This window comes from Vicia villosa, linkage group LG7, assembly GCF_029867415.1.
Source record: "Vicia villosa cultivar HV-30 ecotype Madison, WI linkage group LG7, Vvil1.0, whole genome shotgun sequence".
NCBI lineage: Eukaryota > Viridiplantae > Streptophyta > Magnoliopsida > Fabales > Fabaceae > Vicia > Vicia villosa.
This window is the reverse complement of record NC_081186.1, coordinates 105,312,012-105,333,140: the sequence shown is the minus strand read 5'-3', so window position 1 is coordinate 105,333,140 and position 21,129 is coordinate 105,312,012. Positions and strand designations below refer to the sequence as shown.

The 21,129-nt window shown below is 33.6% G+C and overlaps 3 protein-coding genes across 3 annotated transcripts; 2 read left to right on the top strand and 1 right to left on the bottom strand.

The window, feature by feature from the left end:
• Positions 1-3,649: 3,649 nt before the first annotated feature.
• On the bottom strand, positions 3,650-7,588 carry LOC131616392 (E3 ubiquitin-protein ligase CHIP-like). Its single transcript, XM_058887709.1, has 8 exons — positions 7,272-7,588; positions 7,043-7,110; positions 6,730-6,793; positions 5,286-5,357; positions 4,654-4,787; positions 4,328-4,484; positions 4,128-4,238; positions 3,650-4,037 (listed from the first exon to the last, which is right to left on the bottom strand). The coding sequence occupies exons 1-8, from the start codon at positions 7,377-7,379 to the stop codon at positions 3,912-3,914; spliced, it is 840 nt and encodes a 279-aa protein (XP_058743692.1). The 5' UTR covers positions 7,380-7,588; the 3' UTR covers positions 3,650-3,911.
• Positions 7,589-12,119: 4,531 nt separating this feature from the next.
• Positions 12,120-14,919, top strand: LOC131616390 (DNA-directed RNA polymerase II subunit 4). The gene is made up of 7 exons (XM_058887707.1): positions 12,120-12,267; positions 12,399-12,472; positions 12,703-12,811; positions 13,196-13,273; positions 13,557-13,590; positions 13,723-13,791; positions 14,524-14,919. Exons 2-7 carry the CDS (start codon positions 12,424-12,426, stop codon positions 14,599-14,601), a joined length of 417 nt encoding a protein of 138 aa, XP_058743690.1. The 5' UTR covers positions 12,120-12,267; positions 12,399-12,423; the 3' UTR covers positions 14,602-14,919.
• Positions 14,920-16,705: 1,786 nt separating this feature from the next.
• On the top strand, positions 16,706-21,018 carry LOC131616378 (disease resistance protein RUN1-like). Its single transcript, XM_058887694.1, has 5 exons — positions 16,706-17,455; positions 17,569-18,664; positions 18,906-19,181; positions 19,297-20,061; positions 20,166-21,018. The coding sequence occupies exons 1-5, from the start codon at positions 16,956-16,958 to the stop codon at positions 20,874-20,876; spliced, it is 3,348 nt and encodes a 1,115-aa protein (XP_058743677.1). The 5' UTR covers positions 16,706-16,955; the 3' UTR covers positions 20,877-21,018.
• Positions 21,019-21,129: the final 111 nt, after the last annotated feature.

Below are 21,129 nucleotides of genomic sequence, written 5' to 3'. Positions count from 1 at the left end.
ATTTGGGGCACATGTTATCGAAGGTACAATTTGAGGAGTCTTTTTCATCTTATGCATTGTTTTATAACATTTCATTTTGTCGACAAGCCATTAATGGATGGGTTAGATAGTGGAAAATCAAAGGCCAATAATGGACATGTCATCCATTTTTTAAACATGTGATCCATGATCTGCAATGAAACGAGTTTGATGCCAAAACTTAGAAAACTTGTTTAAACACCGGTAAGGCAACCCAAGCTCTATTTTACATATGTTAGCATAGGCCATCTCGTTGAGGGAAGTAAACATGAATTATTGATCTTTGAAGTGTTTTACACTCTCCAAATATACTTTGTACATATTTGTGCATTACTTAAGAGATATCAGGCCTTGACCTTGATCTGAATCAACAAAGTTACACTGAGCTTTAAAGGGGTGTAAGATGAACGTAGTTGACACACCCTTCTTATATTTACACCAATATTGGGAGACCTTGATGTAGGCCTAACATATTGGATGTTATTGTGAAGGGGAAACTAATAAGTGGTTAAGAACGCCGACCTTGAAATCATTGAAAGGGAGGCAGAAACCTATAAGAGAGAATATGTAATAAGGAAGGGAACAATGCATCCTTCGAATTTATTATACATCCTCTTGTCTTCCTCGAGAGAACCACCCTCCATTCTTTAGAGGGTCCCACCATTGTGATGGCACGGTCCAAGCCGCATTCAATAGCAAAAGTGGAGGCAGTACCTAATGTATCTTGATCCATCCATACTGGTGAATTATCCCCTATAGCCTTACAACTTTTAGATTGAAGGCCCTTCATTATAAAGGCTCTACCAACACATAAAAAGGAATAAATACAAACATCTTCCTAAAAAAAGTTTAAAGGTAATATGATATCCCAATCAAAATACATCTACATCAATTGGTTCACCAAAATGCAAAACAGACAAACCAAGGGCCTCTGGCCCTTTGCTCAAAAACCCCTAATAAAGAAGCAAGATTGAAATAAAAGGGTAATCTTGGCTATACCTCGAAATAAGCTAATTTGGGGGCTCACACACTGAAAAAGGAGGTGTGAAATGGTCGATGAATGTGAGAAACTGGAATCAACATAAGAAATTGCAAAAGAAGAAGAAGAATAATAAAAGTTCCTCAAATTCACAAGCAGCAAATAAAAGAGAAGGATAGTGGTCCAAGAGCTTCTTATATGCAACTCCACTGTAATAGGCCATGCGATCTACCACATCGAGAAGTACGAACTGCACAGTCAATAGTCGATAACTCTTCATCAAATGTTCAAAGATACTCAAGTATTCTAAGATAGAGAGTGTATCATTACTGTCAGGCATAGTGACACACGTCTTAACCTCCTTGCAAAACGTCAATAATCAAGAAAGAGACATTTAAGGCATTTGTTCCCAATGCTAGTGACGTCCCATCAATACTTTTCACTTACTTCTGATACCATCCGACCTAAAAGTCAACGCGACAAAGTCCCCACTATACTATATATGAATAAGGGCTTGAGGACAATTATTTATGGTCGTTCGCTAGACCCGTGGAGAAAGGCCCACGATCAAACCCTAAGTGAATAGGTACGCGGAGCATGTAGACATTCGCTTGGTTAGAAGCAAACAATTTCACACCACAACACATGATTCACCGTCGGATCCGACCAAACGACTATCCGACAACAAGTTGCATCACAAATGAACGTTTTCAACCACTCTTAGAATATAATAATGAAGAGTGTCATTTTATGCATAAAATTTCATTCTCACTCACATTATTTATAAAACCTCTCATTGACCTAGGAGTTAAAGTATTAACTTTGCATATCAATTTCTCCGTCCCATCGAAAATACATATGCGTAATAACAAAATATAACTCTTTCTACTTCATCTTTTATTTCTAATTTTGTATGAAGTTGTAAAGTGTTATCAACGAGATAAAAAACCACATACTCAAAAGTATTATTGTCTTTTAAAATATTTTACAATTAATCTCTTTAAGAAAATTTCAAAGGTTGAGGTAGGAAGTGTTTTATCCTTTACATAAAAATAATTAAATATTTTTATGTAGTTGAACTAAACAATCATTCTGTAAGAATGAAACTCATATTTTTAACATACTATTTGTGTAACATTTGAATAGAATTGTGAACGTTTTTAAAACTTGCAAACAACAATTCATTAATTATAAGAGTTTCCAAAGACGGATTCATTCAGATATTAATTACTTCTAGACTATAAATATAGCTCACTTTAATATTAACATGCCATAGAAAAACTATTTGAGTTACCTTCAACCCAAAAAAAATATAGAGCCATGGCAACATTTTGCAATTTTAGTTTATTAGCAATAGTATTAACTTGTTTTGCTTTGTTATTTGGAACTGGAATTTCATCATATGTTCAACTATCAAAAAATTCTCCCACTCAAAGACCATTATCACCTTATGAAAAATATTTGAGTGAATGTGTATCAAAGGTATACCCTTCATGTGGTGATGAAATATACTTTAGTGTATTCTTTGGTAATCAAACAGCTAGTAATGAGTGTTGCTTTAACCTTGTGAATGGAGTGGGAAAACAATGCAATGAAGACATGACTAAATATGTTTTGACTTCACCAAAATATGAGAACACAAGAAGTGAAATTTTGAAAAAGAGCCAAAGTGTTTGGGATAATTGTATTACTTCTTTACTTAATATCCCTCAAGGTGCATCAATTGATCCTAATGTATTTAACTTTAACTCTGTTGGTCCTAATGTATTTAACTTTAATTAAATATTTTGTGCAAATTGATATCTAATAAAACTGTTTTTGAGACCATAGATGTTTGAATAATGATTGAAATATATATACATTACATTAATTGATTATATATTTTTTAGGATGTAATGTATATATTGAAAAAGGAATTTCATCTCCTTTAAAAGTAATTATGCATAGAGATCATTATCATCTTATATAAAGTCATTTTTTAAATATTAAATTGCTACTTTTAAGTCGAGAAAATAAGAAAACGATCAAAGTCGAGAAATTTTAAAATAGATGAACCAAACATGTAAACGAATGGAAACATGAGACCAAACGATAATTAAACATATAAAAATATTGAAATGTTGCTCAAGATATTTATTACACTTGTTTATTTATAAATATTGAAATCTTTACATTAATATTTATTAATGTTGTCAATAAATAAATTTAATTTATTTACATTGTTGTATACAATTATTTTATGTTTGTATCTAGTTATGTATTGAAACGTTATTTAATAAATATAAAAAAAAAAAACATATTTAAATTATAGGAGAGTTTGGGGAGACATAAACCAAACCTAAAAGAGTAAACAAAAATATAGAAATAAAAAGTAAATTGTTAAGTGATGAAAAATATCCTTTAATATATGAAACTCAAATACCTTATGAAGAGTATTTTTCCATACATCAATTAAATGAAAAAATAATTTACTTAACATTCTAACTCCTATTACTAAATTATCATTGCCTCAATCGAATTTACCACAGCTGCCAGAGTAGTAAAAGAAGTGGCTGTAAACTAACTAATGCTGTAAATCAAAGCACGTTGAATTGCATATTCTACTTGCTACGGATACCCCAGTTTAAACATGTGATTGCTTGCAGACTCAACTTGTGATATAAAACCCAATTGTTAAATTCATTGAATAATGTAGCAACACACCATTGGATCCACAATGGAGTTGACAACTATATTATATACAAAACATCACAGCCAAAACCATATATGTACACTTCACAATAAGCTGTTCAAAGTCAAAACACTAGCAACAAACAATATTAGCATATGAATTGGCCACACTTGCAACAGTATAGCAGTAATCATCTAAATCTCCGAAGCAAACAAAACCTGCAACAAACTGTCAATTTACAACTTAATCTATCTTGTAAGCCCACCCATGTTTGTCCAAAAACTCATGGACTGCTTCCTTAATGGCCAAGTTTGGTACTAGTTGTGATGGATCAAGTTTCTCCCTTGTGATTGGATCAAAACCACCCACCTATGACACGACCGGTTAAATTAGTGCAATTCAACTTTGTGAAAACTGAAAATACATCATCCAGATTACGAAACATGCAAAACACATTACCTTCTGAAGATGATCAAGAAGCACTGCCCTCTCATATGTAAGTCCACTTGGAGTGATTACAGGATCATGAAAAATATCAAGTGTTATTCTACAGCATAGATGATCTGGAATCTGTAGATTCAACGATCCGATTTAGGTGGTTAATAACATACTAATTACTCCTTGGATCTATTATCTAAAAAGAAAAGTCGTGTACAAACCTCAGCTGGTATATCGTCTTCTGCAGCTTTATTGAAAACTCTTTCAATAGCCTCCAAATGTTTCAAATAGGAAGTAGCATCATCATCTATAAATCCTTCTGACTCAGAGATAGCTCCGAGATATTGTTTTTCCTTTATAGCAGACACACAGGCTTCTCTGAGACACAAATACATATTGTGATAGTAACATTTTACATGATATCACAATATTTACTGACAAATAAATAGTTGAAACTTGGCAGGAAAAAATTGTACAATAGTTAATAATTTATATTAATAACAAATACAACTGATCAGCAACTGAGACAATCACCAGAAAAACATACTTCAAGTTCTGCAAATCCCAAGATCGCTGGGATGAAGCACGTTCCCACTCTCTGTATTTTGCTTTTGCAAGCGCTTGCCATATTTCTTCTACCATATAACCTTGTGGATTGGCACCTCTCCCAAGATTCAAAGCCTTAATTATGACCAAAAAACAGCAAAAGAGTCATCGTTCATTTAAAAATTAAGGGTAAGTCAATGTTAATATCTCATTAAAAGGTATCACACAACAAAATCAACAAGACTGAACATGATAGTGCAACTCACAATATTACCAAAAGAAAACACAGACGACTGGAGAGTTCAAGAATTAGAGAAATTAAAATTTGAAAAATCATCCATGACCTAGAGCAGAGCTTTTGGCTTAAAATCGGTTTGAACTACCCTTTGTATGGAAGAAAATAGAGGAGACGGCCAAGTGTAAAAATTAATAGTATAGGACTTGTACTGGCATTAATCCGCAAGTAATAGGACTCTTCAAATGGTATTATGTAAAACATCACCAGCTCATGGCAAACAGAAAATAGTAGTAAATTTGTTTGCAGTTATAACAAATTATACTATGAAGCACCACATAACTTATTGAAGAAGATATAACAAATTGATGGGATTTGAATGAAACAGATATACAAACCTTTTCCAATTCTTTGATTCCTTTCGGAAGCTCTTGTTTCTGTAGCAACGCAAGTCCCAACATATAGTGCGCCTGAAATACATACACAAGATTCAGCTGGAAACAAGATAGTCAAAACAAAACAAAAAGATGCAACCATTTTACAGATTTAACTACCAGTTAATATAAGATATAATGAGAAAGACTTTCAAACAGCCAGTGATTTCACCAAACTCTGGATATCGCTTCAAAAAACAATTACTTCACGTGTATTAAAGTTGATAATTTGACATAGAATCTCCTTCCAAAATTAACTAACAAGACATATACATGTATTGGTAGTTAATGAACTAGATTCCCCAAAGTTATGTTTGATTTAGACACAACTCGGCATCATTTAGTCACTATCACTAATGCAATATACAAATCTAAATATGAAATAAAGTTGAGGTTTGCTCCAAGAATATTCAAACAGCTGTACATTATGTTAAAAGGCTTATAATAAAGATCGTCATCTTACAAAGACATTTACAGTTGTACTCCAAAACAGAGAATTAAGAATGTCACAAACCAAAATCAAGAAGATACACAAAAGAGAAACCCATTCTCTAATTTCACTATTGATACGCATCATATTAAGCCAAAAAGATACGAAGACCAGACTAGCCAATTTTTCTATTAGAAGAAATAAGAACAAACCTTGCTTCTCAAACTAAGACAACCTGTATAAGTTTGGATTGGTAGAGTTGAAAAAAATAACAATGACTAGTAAGAAAGTGAAAGGAAAAGAAGGTGCTGCTTGTTAATTAAAGTGGCACTTCAATACAACCTACTTTGCACCTCTGTGAAACCCATAACTAGTCTGCAAAGTACAAAGTCCAGCTATCATTTATGCAACCAACCACTGAATAAAATGAGTCATTTACAGTTCCTAGATCATTCTGAAAAGAATAGATCATATGTCAAAACTCATGAAATTCACTTGGGGTCTGTTAGACAGATTAGGAAGGAAGGGGAAGGTGTTGTGAAAAGGTAAGGAGGAAAGTGAGATAGAAGAAAAGATAGTCTATCAACTTGAATGAAGGAGCTTATTTCTCTTTATAACACGGAATCACCTCAAAATAGAGGAACTAAAAAATATGTATTGGAGGAAGATTTTGGAGGGCATAGATAAAAACTTCAAATCCAATCGTCATTGTTACAATACTCTAAGAAATAAAAATATAATAAAAGTAATCGTTCTATAAAAAAGGCTCTAGAATGATGTGAAAAGCTTCATTTCAAGAATCTTTAGCATCACGCATAAATAAATTTATCCCGACACACAATTAAATGTGCACACAAACACATTCGAAACTCATTCAAAATGAAATTCAATACGACTAACCGATGAATGAAGCCATTGAATCAACAACAAGTGAGACAAAAGGAATTACAAAACAACAAACGGATCAACCACAATAACCTTAACCGAATTGCTGTCCAGCTGAATTGCTCTTCTAGAGTCTTCCTCAACCCTCTCCCATTCACTACAAACAAACCAAACACAACAAAAAGCAGGGGCTTCAAAATTGCAGTCAAATCAATATTCAATACTACACAAAAGTTAATGTGAACCCAATTGCAGTCAATAAACCCTCCAAAATCACAATGTTTCAACCACCATTTCAATTGCAGACCGAATTTAAAACCCTAATAAAAAACCACAATCCCAATCACAACAAAAATCAAAAACCCTAAACACAAAATAACACCCAAAAGAAGAATAAAACATATACTTGCGCTTGAGATGGCACAGAGCACGATTGGTATAATAAACCGGAATGTTAGGGCAAAACGTTATCGCCTGTAAAAACAACAACAAAAGAATAAACCCATGTAAGGAACTGAACAAAGTTTTCATCTTTACGATAAAAAACAAAATAGGTTAGTCAAAATCGAAACATTTCAAAAAAAAAAAAACCTAAAAAAAAGTGAACGGTAACGGAAGAAGAAATCGATGAAAACCTGAGTGTAAGCATCGATTGCTGCTCCAAAACGGTTTTTCTTGAAGTAATTGTTCCCGTCATTTCTCAAAAGCTCCGCTCGTTTCACCTCCGCAGGGTTTGGCGGCATTTCTCTTACTCTCTGTCACTGTATCTATAGGTGTATGTATAGTTTGGGTATATATAGAGTCTGTAGTAATGTGAGTGAATGAATTGGGAGATAGAGAATTGGGAATGGAGAAATTTGGAAGGAGAGAGGAAGAAGAAACGGATAGTACCGAGAAGAGAAGGTAACGACGAGTTTTGGAAATGAGAATTGAGTTCTTGACTCGCTGATTTTGTATTAAAGAGTTAATAAAAAATATCCATTTTAATCTCTTATCTTTTAAAAATACCAATTCGAAGTTTTACTTTTTCAGGTCGAGTCGCGTTTATTAGTTGTGTCATGTACACGTTTGATTAAAAGGTTAGGATTATCTTTTAAAAATACCAATTCGATCTTTTATTTTTTTGGTCGAGCCGCGTTTATTTGTTGTGTCATGTACACGTCTAATTAAAAGGTTAGGATTATCTTTTAAAACTACCAATTCGATTCTTTATTTTTTCAGGTCGAGTCGCGTTTATTTGTTGTGTCATGTACACGTCTAATTAAAAGGTTAGGATTATCTTTTAAAATTACCAATTCAATTCTTTATTTTTTCAGGTCGAGTCGCGTTTATTTGTTGTGTCATGTACACGTCTAATTAAAAGGTTAGGATTATCTTTTAAAATTACCAATTCGATTCTTTATTTTTTCAGGTCGAGTTGCATTTATTTGTTGTGTCATGTACACGTCTAATTAAAAGGTTAGGATTATCTTTTAAAATTACCAATTCGATTCTTTATTTTTTCAGGTCGAGTTGCATTTATTTGTTGTGTCATGTACACGTCTAATTAAAAGGCTTAGTTAAAATTGGGTTTCTCATTTCTATTTTTTCAGTCACAAACCCCTAACAATAGAAAAGCTCACAGAGAAGAGTATGAAGATGTTAGAGACAAGGAGTCCATAAGCGAAATAAAAGGTGCGAAAAAATGTTTTCTTCATTGTAAGATTTAATATCTCCCTTTTAAGTATCGTTAGCTGCCAAAAGGCACCAATCATCGATTGGAGCCCACTTGAAAACCTCTTGTTAATCTAACTTGGAATAGACTTCACTATTGGAATCATAGGAATGTCAGTCTTGAAGGAAATGTTATTCTCCTAAATTATATCCTCAATATTATTCTTGTGTTCTATCTTACCTTCTTTAAAATGTATGTGAAAGTGTGGAAGAAGTTAGTTAGAATTTATATTAAGTTTCTTTGGAGAGGTGTGAAAGGGAGTCCAAGATGTCTTGGGTGAGATGGCCTGATGTTTGTAAGTATAAGAAAGGAGGGGTTTAGGTGTTAGAGATATCTGGATGGTTAATCCAGCTCTCTCAACTAAATGAAGATGAAGACTTATGTCAGGTGCTTTTGTGGTCTTTGTTTCGATATCATGTCTACTATGTATGGTCATTCCCGTGTCACCTCTCTTAGCAGGGAACGATCCTTGGGGTCTCGTTTGCCTCCTCTAAATGAAAAAGAGCATCCTCTTGATTCTAAAAAGGATGACCCTCCTAATTGATCCTCTTGGACATATGGTTAAGGAAACCCCTAAAGATAGTAACCGCTACCCCGGGATTAGGGGAGACTGTTGGGCCACCTACTTTTCAAGGGGTCATGGTATGACTCATAACTGAAGATAACGGTACTATACACATCATCTGTCCTAAGGGCGAGCCCCCTCGTTTTGTGAGGATGTCGATTGGGCAACATCATTTATAAGTTATAAAAAACAAAAAAATGTAACAACGATTGTGAATCGCTCACTTAAGGATTATGCCTCAGCCCTCATCCAAGAGTATGCTAATTTGATCATTACATGGAAGGAGTTGCCCATGACATATCTAGCTAAGGACTTCTTGTGCAAGCAAAATCACATACATGCACAATATAATCATTATCTTTGTTCAAAAGGAAAATGAGTCTTTCTACAAGAGTTAAGAGAGATTCAAGAAGATACTTAAGATATGCCCCTGCTTGAAAAAATGACTCATAACCCGTTTTACTACGAGTCTTTTTAAAAAAATAGTCTTTTAAAATGCTTTGGCATATAAAACCCGTTTTACTACGAGTAATGTTATGGATGAGACATTAATGAACAAAAAATGTGAATGACACATTTCTATTTTGTTTGGGGAAGTGACACAAAATCATTGCTAATGGTCAAATGAGTGTTCTCAATTAATGAAAATGGGAGAAAGGTATGTTGTTGATACGTTAAACTTTTATCTTCAAAATTTGTTGCTATATTTCAAAAGTTTAAAAGAATGAATGTGAATGATGTAGCAGCAACACGATGTATGTTGACATATGTGGAGTTAACGATCATGAGGCCATGTATTGTCAAGTTGGAATGATATGTTACAAGTTAACTTTGTTAGCGACATTCAAAGAGAAAATTCATACTCTCACACCTACCATTCTATTGAAGAAATCACCCAAAATGTTTCTACACGAGTTAACTATGTTACCATCTTATTCCCTAATTTTATTCATATTTTTTGAGATCAAATCAAACTCCACTTCCTTACCTTAAGATCGAGATGACTTACAATACATAGTGAGATCTTATACACCAATAAACACCACAATTGAATTTAAAACTATTTCATTAAAATCATATACTCCCTCCATTTTAAAATAACTCTCATTCTCACTTTTCAATATGGAAATGATTATTTTTTTTCAATTATATCTTTTAATTATTATCATGAATTTCACTTCCAACACATCAATAAACTTAATTTAGCTAATTTAGTAAGAATGTAAAAAATATTATAGCTAATTTAGCTAATCGAAAAGCACTTTTCAATGTGGAATTTTACTTCCAACACATCAATATTATTACGTTCTTTAATTCATGAAAAAACCTTAAACGACAGTTATTTTAAAAATTATTTTGAGAAAGAGGTATTATTAAATAAACGTTATATTTAATTATGTATTGTTAAGTTTTTGGTTATATGTAAGGCGACAAATGAGTCGAGTCGAGTCGAATTCGTCCCAGTTCGAGTCAACTCGTTAATAGTTGGTTTAGTTCAAATCTCGATTTAAGTTCGACACAATTTTTTTAAAATTCAAATTCAACTCGTTATAAGTTCACAAACAATTCGGTTTAACTCGTTAAGTTCATCTCTTAAATTTAACTCGTTTGTTTCACAAACTTAAAAGTTATTTTTTTAAAGTCTATTTTTTTTTATATTTAATATTTTAAATTAATATATTTTTTAAATAAAAAAATATAGAAATGAAATAAAAGTTATAATTTTTTAAAATTATTTTCTTTGTTGTATAATTATTTTCAAAAGTATTTTGTTCAATTTAGTATATAAATTATTAATTAAAATCTTTATATTAGAAGAAAATATAGAATTAAAATTTGAAGGAAATCTTTAAACCTACTCTTAAACCCAAGTGCTCCACTCAAGGACGTGTTCCCTTCTCTGTTCAGCCTCTCAAAGAAACAGTTTGGGAAGGTCTCGAAAATGGGAAGCTGGCATGAGGAGTCGTGGAGCTGGGACTTCGGGGCTGCGAGCGACGAATTACTGACCAGCCCGGAAGCAATGGAGGAATCTTTCGAGCTACTGAACCTGTTAACTGACTACAAACCATCGATTGGCTTGTTGGACACTTATCGATGGTGGCCCAACCATAATGGTTTGTTTTCGGTTAAAAGTTGCTATAGCGTCATTCGACAGGGACATTTAGAAGATAATTTGGAGGTAATATCTACAAGTGGATTGAAACTGATATGGCAATCAAAGACCCCATCAAAATTAAAGATTTTCGGGTGGAGATTAATTCTGGACAGATTACCGACAAAGCACCAGCTGGGGAAGAGAAACATTATTGTTAGCGAACTAGATAAGGTATGTTCCTTATGCTTAAACTTTGAGGAAGACTGTGCACACCTCTTCTTCTCATGTTGTGTTGCAAAGGAATTATGGAGAAAAATAAACATATGGTTAGGCGTGAGAGATGTTGATGGGCTGTAGGGTGGGACACATTTGATTTCCTTCTGTTCAAGCATGTCTGCTACAGGAAGAAACTCAAGGAAGAAGAGGAAAAGATTAGCATTAGTATGGATGGCAACAACTTGGAGGTTTAGAAATAAGCTGATTTTTTGTGGGGAAAGTTGTAATTTAGATGATATGATTGAGAACATCAAATTTATGTCATGGTCTTGGCATGCTATTGGCTAAAAAGGGTCTAAATGCCCAGTTTGGTACAATTGGCTGCAAGCACCACTTGGTTAATTTGGATTGTTTGGTGTAATGGCTTGAATATATGCTATATTCAATGTCTGTATCTTTATATATATATATATATATATATATATATATATATATATATATATATATATATATATATATATATATATATAAATTTTGCTTATAAAAAAAAAACTATAATTCATTTCATATATAATTGAATTGATTTATAAATTTAATGAGTTAAATTATGTATAGTTTAAATTCGATATATTTAATTAATGAATTTAATATTTCGCTCATTTCAGCTCATTTGGATGGTTAACCCAATTCAACTATTTTTTCACCATCTACTAACGGGAGCCCCATTTAAAGTCAGAACAAAGTTCGGTATGAACTGACCTAACACAAGATTGATAATACCTAACGAATCCAATTCAGACTCAGAACATTGAAAATAGCACACTCTCAAGATTCAAACCTAGGCCCATGCTTAGAGTTCCAATTCAAGGAATTCATTATCGAATAGAATCCAAACTATTGATTTAATTATGTGGGTTAACTCACCCCGTCTTGTACTTAAAAAATAAATAAAAGGGGCCTCACTCAACAAAGAGCGAGAAAACTTTGTCCAAATTCTTTTCTTACTCCCACCTGAACGACTCGAAACTCGTTTTGATTCTGGTTAGTTCCTTCCTCGCACCGTTTCTTCTTCGCAATCTCATCATCGTTCTCGTGCTTTTTGATTCCTAATTTCTTTCGAATCTTCAAAATTACTTACTGATTCTGTTCTAACCTAACTCAATTCAACCCAGGGACTGAATCGTAATTTTCAAAACCATGTCTGGCGAAGAGGAGGAAAACGCCGCCGAGCTCAAAATCGGAGACGGTTATCCCATTATCCCTTTTTCCACAAAATCTGTTCGGTTCTTTGTTAGATTAGATGCTGCTGTTGTGCTTAATTATGTTTAATTGGTTGAACATGTTTTTAGTTTGGTATAATTGATTTCACTTTTTGATTTTACCCTAAAGAAGTAGATTGGTTTTTCAGAGTTTTTGGTTTGGTATAATCGATATCGGTTTTTGATTTCACACTAAATAAGTAGATTGATTTTTCAGAGTTTTTGAAAGCAAAGTGCTTGATGAACTGTGAAGTTTCATTAATTCTGGAGCACAAATATGAGCAACTTCAGCAATCATCTGATGATGCCGTCAATCAAGTTTCTCAGTGAGTTCAAATCATTTATCAAAATTCATGCGTTAATTTGACATAATGTTCATGCATAACAATTTGGATAGAAGCATGGTTCTGAATGGAACATTATGGCGAAAATTGATCCAGGTAGCCGACCACAAGGCTTGTCGAAACTAAATAAGTTGATCCGTTATACTTAATATCCGAGATCTTGTATTTAGATACAATTGCTGTAAGAAGAGTATGCTTTGGTGTCTGAAGCTATCGTAATATTGAAATTAAATCACATGTTTTTTGAACTTGCCAATTGTTATCTTTCAACTGGAGGATTTGATGCTGATGTTTAGATGGAAGAGGAGCAATATTGCTGGTTGTCAGCTCCTTATAATAACGCTCTTTCCTTTTTCTTGTTTCCAGGGTATTCGAAAAGTCATTGCAGTATGTAAAGCGTTTCAGCCGCTACAAAAATCCTGATGCTGTTAGACAAGTTCGAGAGTATCCTTCAAAACACATTTGATGAACCTATTTTCTAGTTCTCACGGTTTATATATTGAAGTCCAATCAAAATTGTGTTCGAGTCCATGTCACGTTCTTTCATAACAATGATTGACCTATTTTCATTTGATTCTTAATTGACCTCTTGGCTTTCTAGATTTTGAGTTTTATTTTAATTAACACCTCCTATCTTTTGATATATTAAAGGACTATTGTACCCAAGTAATAAGAAACTTTGAAATTTTGAAGCCTTGCTTCAAATTGTGATCTTAACTAACATAAGAATTCTGGCAAGATATCAGTTGGCCGAGTTTGAGGTAATATGCTTATTCCCTTCACGAATTTAATTTAGATAGTGCATTTTCACATTTTATTCAGAATAAAGAAAATAAGTTATAATTTCACACATTTACAGTATATGATTATTTGTTTGAATGGATTTATTGCAGCTGTGTGTCCTAGGCAATCTTTGCCCAGAAACTGTGGAGGAAGCTATTGCTATGGTTCCATCTATTAAGGTAGAAACTATTTGATTCTCCTCTTTGAAAATTATCCTTTTGGGCAGGGATGGTTTTTTTTAGGCCAATTTGAAATCATTTTCATTCTTTGTGCTTGCTAAAAGTGAAATAGGGGAGGGAGCTAACTAAAGGTTTTAATTAAAGCAAATATGAAGCTATCTAACATGGAAACTTCCTTTTTTTTTTTGTATAAAATTTTATTTTGACAAGTTAGATAGGGAAATTAAATTTATGAAAATTCGCTAAATTAGAGAGAACTCGTATAAGTAAAATCTGTGTGCTTAAGGATTTTATTGGGCTGCTAATTATTTTTGTTCTTCTCCTTAATGGTATCTCACAATTATTCTATTTTTTTATTCATCCTACACCTAATCACAAGCCTTCTGTTGCATTGTTCTTTTCTTATTTACCCTCAGCGGATTGTACTTCAGGTCATGGTTCAAAAAGCTTTTTTATCATCCAAAGAAAGTTATTTTTCTAACAAATAGAATAACAATTTTTTTTAATATTAAACTTTCCTCTATATGTTAGCCTTCGAAGAATTAATGGGTGATTGACATTTAAAATATTCTTGCATGCTTGCATATTGCGGTTTAAAATTATAGCATTTTATTAAGCCCTACTTATGGAAGCTTTGTGAAGCTGCTAAACAAGTTATACATTTTAGACACCACATTTGTGTAATAACAACTAATACATCTTTTACATTATATGTCATTTTTTTATCTGCAGACAAGAGGGCGTGCTCAGGATGACGAAGCAATTGAGAAGATGTTAAATGACTTATCACTGATTAAGAAATTTGAATAAAGTTTCATTCAATTCTCGTAAATCATGGCTATTCCTACGTTGTGTGTAATGTAAGTGGTACTAAATGACATATCACTTGACTGCAAGCAAATACGTTGTTGTATGGTTATTACAAAACTCTACAATGTAATATTGTAGCAACTTTACCAGGACTTTTATCAAGGGGAATTTGATAGAGACCCTAGATAGTGACTTGTTATGTTGATGAAAAAATACGATTATTGTTTTGCTGTGTAGAGAATTCCTTTTTACAAGCATGGGTTACTAGTTCCTACAAATGTGTGATAATTGTCAAGAAACTAGAGATTTTGTTTTTGACAGTAGAAACTACAGAGTTTTACGTGTGAAAATTTCTCCAAATATGATTTCAGGAACTCCAATTCTATGAATACCCAACGCAAACGATCCTAGATTACTATTCAATGTTTTCCATGTTGAACTAATCTTTTTAACTTAAATATTCTTATCAATAAAAATAGTTACTATAATATTTAAGTGAATCTTGCCAATACAATTTAGATAATAAATGAGAGTGAAGACATTTGATATTGGAGTATTATCTAAATTATTCCCTCATCTAACCACTTGATTGAGATTAATTTTAGATAAGATTTTATTAAAATTTGAAGTGTGTATTTTGTATTTATTTTTATCAGATTGTTTTACCATTTAATTTATATAAAACTTTGTAACAACAGTTTTTTTTTTTAATATGAACTTACTAACTTTTTGTTTTCATACAATGAAACTGATGTTTTTAATTAATGAACCGAAAGTGTAACACGCCAACATGTGAATTGAATGATGAAGGTTTTGGAAAACTTGCTAACATCCTTACAATTAATTTTTGGTTTGTTGGAGTTTTCAAAAACCAAACAAAGCAAATATCAACAATTTTTAAACTATATATACATTATTTCATCATGAACAATCCATCAAAAACTTATTGGAGTTATTTTTAATCATATATCTCCAACAACAAAAAATTGAATCATGGCTTCATTTGTCCCCTTTAGAGTATCACCAATTGCAGTTGCTTGTTTTCTTTTGTTAGTCAAATCTGGACTTTCAACTATTCTTCAAGAAACAAGTGATTCTCATGCTACAAATGATTATGCACAAAGACCATTAACATCTTATGAAAGTCATCTAAGAGATTGTTCATCACATTTGTACCCAGCATGTGGTAAAGATATATATTATAGTATATTTGTTGGTAATCAAACAATTAGTGATGGATGTTGTTATTGCCTTGTCTATTCTGTGGGAAAACAATGCCATGAAGACATGACAAGATATAATTTGGCATTACCAGAGTACAAGTTCACCAAAATGTTAGTTTGGCGAAGAAGTGAGAAAGTTTGGGATGATTGTGTTTCTTTTTTAACAAAAATTTCTCCTGTAAAATCAGTAGAACTTGAGAACTTGTAAACTTATATCATCAAATAACCCATTTGTTGGGACTGCAAATTCACTGCTATGAAATATGGTTTACCATTAGATTGCGTGCTGAATTTTTATAACATAATAATGAAGATTTTCAATACTTAGTCCTTGACTTGTTCCAACTTTTATCTCTTAGCTAGTTACAGCATAAACATGTACCTATTCTTTTTCCATGTCTTGTAAATATACTTCTATTCGGGGTTGGTGATGGATTAGTTTTCATGATACCTGATGACCGCCCGCCTTCACTTCTGGCAACGGATTGGTTTTAACATTAGTTGATGCCTCGACTGTCACATTAGGTGATGGTTGCATGTTCCCTTCACGTGACGGATTGTAATGAATTCAGCCCAAGTTTGATAAGACCGTTAAGATTAATAGTGGCGAGTCATTACTCTTTAGAAGCATCTAGATAGTGAGTAATTGGTTGATGCCAATATTATAAGCCCGTTAAAGATATAGTGACAGATTAGAGGCTAACACTATTTAATGTCAAAGAGATGAGTTCAATTATTGATTATTTAATTTTCAGCATCTCCAACAACCTCAATAGTTTAAAAACTCTTCACTGTCTTTTAAATTAAACAATCCTGAATCCTGAAGACTTAGATTACCATGAACCTCCCACTCAAAGCCTTTCGTTTTTATTGTCATTGACTTTGGAACCTTTACGCTTAAGACAAACAATACATTTTGTTACTTTAAGTTTAGTTTGATAATGCCTTTTTTTAAGCTTACACCTTACTGCCTCTTGTCACTAAATATTTGCTTATATAAAAGCTGATGTCTGAGAAGGAGAAGACGGAGAGTAGTGCAGAGCCATGAAGAGGTTCGAAAGGCGATAAGGTGATAAGGTGAATATGCTTATATAAAAGTTGACTTAAAATCCTGCCATCCTAGTCTTAACAATGTTACCACCATCTTCATCTTCCAACCCTCAATTGATGCACGACGTATTCCTCAACTTCAGAGGGGAAGATACTCGTACCAGCTTTGTTTCTCATCTCGACGCAGCCCTCTCAAATGCAGGAATCAACACTTACATTGACCGTCAGCTTCCCAAGGGAACCGAGTTGGGATCAGAACTATCGAGGGCAATACGAATGTCTCATATATCTATTGTTGTTTTCTCCAAAAGATATACAGAATCCAGTTGGTGTCTTTACGAACTCAAAGAGATAATGAGTTGCCATAGAACTAATGGTCAGTTGGTTGTCCCTATATTTTTTGATATTGACCCTTCCGTTGTGCGCCACCAGAATGGTGAATTCGGAGATAGTTTGAGAGCTACCGCAGAAAAAATATACTTTGACTTTGCAGGGGAAAGGATGGAATATGTACTCTCTAGTTGGAGGAATGTGCTCACTCAAGCTGCTAATTTGTCTGGTTGGCATATCCCCAAATGCAGGTAGCTAAAGGAACACTTTCTATTTTCCTTAACATATTAATAGTTTTTTTTTACCTTGTTGTCTTTCACAATTTATGCTAACTTTTTGTGTTTTATGATTATTACCATCAAAGCAATGAAAGTGAACTAGTGCAGCAGATTGTTGAGGATGTTTTGGAAAAACTAGGCAGCGCATTTTTGTCTATTACCGAATTTCCAGTTGGATTAGAATCCCATGTGCGAAATGCGACAGACTTTATTGAAAATCAACTAAAGAAGGTTTGTGTGATAGGGATTTGGGGGATGGGCGGATCTGGTAAGACTACCACAGCCAAAGCCATCTACAATCAAATTCACCGCAAATTTGTGGATAGAAGTTTCATTGAAAATGTTAGAGAAGTTTGTAAAAAGGAAATTAGAGGGATTATTCATTTACAACAACAACTTCTTTCAGATATCATGAACACAAAGGAGAAGATACGTAGCACTGCGTTGGGGACGAGTATGATCAGGAAAAGATTTCAGGGGAAAAAAGTACTTGTTGTTCTTGATGACGTGACCACATTTGAACAGCTAAAAGCGCTATGTGCAGATTCAAAATTGTTTGGTCCGGGAAGTGTATTAATTGTTACAACCAGAGATGCTCGCCTGCTTAAAGGCGTTAATCATGTTTGTACTCTGAAAGAAATGGACGAAAAAGAGTCCCTTGAGCTTTTCAGTTGGCACGCTTTTAGACAGCCGAGTCCAATAAAAGACTTCCGCAAACTCTCGAGAAACGTAGTTGCTTATTGTGGAGGATTACCACTGGCTCTCGAAGTCATTGGTTCTTACTTAAGTGAGAGGACAAAACAAGAATGGAAATGTGTACTCTCGAAATTAGAGAGAATTCCCAATGATCAAGTGCAAGAGAAACTGAGAGTAAGCTATGATGGTTTAAAGGATGATATGGAAAAGGATATATTTCTTGATATATGTTTTTTCTTTATCGGCAAGGACAGAGCCTATGTTACGGAGATACTAACTGGTTGTGGACTTCATGCTGGTATTGGAATAACTCTTCTTGTAGAGCGGAGCCTTGTAAAAATTGAAAAGAATAACAAGCTTGGAATGCATGATTTAATTAGAGACATGGGAAGAGAAATTGTTCGTAATAGTTCAGCAAAAGATCCTGGAAAGCGTAGTCGGTTATGGTTTCACCAGGATGTACATGAAATTTTGACCAAAAATTCGGTAAGTACTTAAATCAGATTCCATTATCTTATCAATTGCGTAAGACTATTTGGTTCTGAATTGTTTTACTCTACATAAACATCGACTAAAAATTGTAGGAATCGTAATCAGAGTATTTTCTGTCATTCCATACAAGTATGCTTAGGCTGCACTGCTGTAGCTTTATATTTTACTTTTCATCTAGAAAACAAAACAAAGAATGTTTCCCCTTACTTTTCTCGGGTTTTTTCTTCACATATAGGGAACAGAAACTGTTGAGGGGTTGGTTTTGAAGTTGCAAGGAACCAACAGAGTTTGCTTCAGTGCTAATTCTTTCAAGGAGATGAAGAATCTGAGACTTCTACAACTTGATAGCGTTGACCTCGCTGGAGATTACGGGTGTCTTTCTAAAGAACTTAGATGGATCTGTTGGCAAGAATTTACCTTCAACCGAATACCAGATGAATTTTATTTGGGAAATCTAGTTGTTATCGAGTTAAAACACAGCAGTATCAAACAAGTTTGGAATGAAACCAAGGTAGAATGTAAACCTTTTTTTTTTAAAACTTAAAGTTGGTGAGAGTAGTACCTGTTGCCACCATTCCAGTTTACATTTTTCCTCTAATTTTTATTTAAATATTTAACTTTTGCAGTTGCTGGGGAACCTAAAAATTCTTAATCTTAGTCATTCCAAGTACTTGAAAAGCACTCCTGACTTTTCCAAATCACCAAATCTAGAAAAGCTCATCATGAAGGATTGTCCAAAATTGTCTGAGGTACACCAATCCATTGGAGATCTCAATAACCTTCTTCTGATAAATTTGAAGGACTGTACAAATCTTAGCGATCTTCCAAGAAAGATCTATCAATTGAAGTCTTTGAAAACTCTCATCCTTTCCGGTTGTTCAAAAATTGACAAGTTGGATGAAGACATAGTGCAAATGGAATCCTTGACAACACTGATCGCAAAAGATACAGCTATAAAAGAGGTTCCTTATTCAATAGTAAGATCGAAAAGTATAGGATATATATCCCTATGTGGCTATGAAGGATTAACACGCGATTTTTTTCCTTCTCTCATTTGGTCTTGGACGTCTCCAACAATGAATTGTCTACCTCAAATTTCCCCATTTGGTAACATGGCTTTGACTCTAACTTCCATCAATGTACAAAATAATAACTTGGGCTTTCTATCACCAATGATTAAGAGCTTTTCACAACTCAGAACTGTTTGGGTGCAATGCCACTCAAAGATTCAGCTAACTCAAGAATTACGAAGAATTCTTGATGATCAATATGATGTTAGCCGTACTGAGTTGGAAGCATCACAAATCTCGAATCTTTCCTTGAGATCGCTTTTGATTGGAATGGGAAGTTGCCACACAGTCATGGATACTCTTTGCAAGAGCATATCACAGGTTCCTTCTCTATCCTCTTGGCTGCCTTGTTTCTACTAACTTCATAGTTTGAATAACATAGTTACATAAATAAGTAAATAATCAAGCTCATGTTTATGATACAGGGATTGACAGCCAATGATTCGAACAATTTCTCCCTTCCTGGTTGCAATTTTCCCTCTTGGCTAGCCTATACAGGCGAAGGACATTCAGCACAATTTCAAGTTCCTAAGGATATTGATTGTCACGTGAAGGGAATAGTTTTATGTGTTGTTTATTCATCAACATCTGAAAACATGGGAGCTGAATGTCTTACTAGTATCTTGATTGTTAATTACACAAAATGCATCGTTCAGATATACAAGCGTGACACAATAATGTCTTTTAATGATGAAGATTGGAAGAATGTAGCATCAAATCTAGAACCCGGTGACGACGTGGAGATCTTTGTAGCTTTTGGCCGGGGAATAATTGTTAAGGAGACCGCTGTCTTTACGATATATGGCCTGCCAATAACTACAGAATTTGAGCAGTCAACTATTACGGAAGTTGATTCATCAACTAACATGGAAATGGAACCATCAGAGGAAAACAGCTTGCCTCCATCACTTAAAGTGAACATGCAATCACCAGCTAATGTGACAGTGGAGGCATCAGCTGATGCTAAATCGAATCCGTCACCTAAAGTGAAGGTTGAGTCGTCATCATCTATCATGAAAATAGAGCCAACATCAAAGTCCAATAAAAGGAGACAATTTGCAAGACTTGCAAAAAGAATGGGTGCATGTTTATGCTTGACTCAGCATAGAGATAAAGGTTTGAACAATTTGTTATAGGAAATGCCTGTCATAAATGGGATTCCCTTGCTTCATGCTTCGAATTTTTTATTGAGGGAGGAGGGAATAAGTGTAATGAATAATCCCATTGGAGTTGTAATCAAAGTTTGGAAATTCATTTGCATCTTAACCTCAGTAAATTATTTCAGAGCATATAAAAATGTACCCTTAAACTTTATAGCACACTAAAATACTAGTATTAATAATTTAAGATTAAAAATGAGATACAAAGTAACACTTAACAATTTAAATT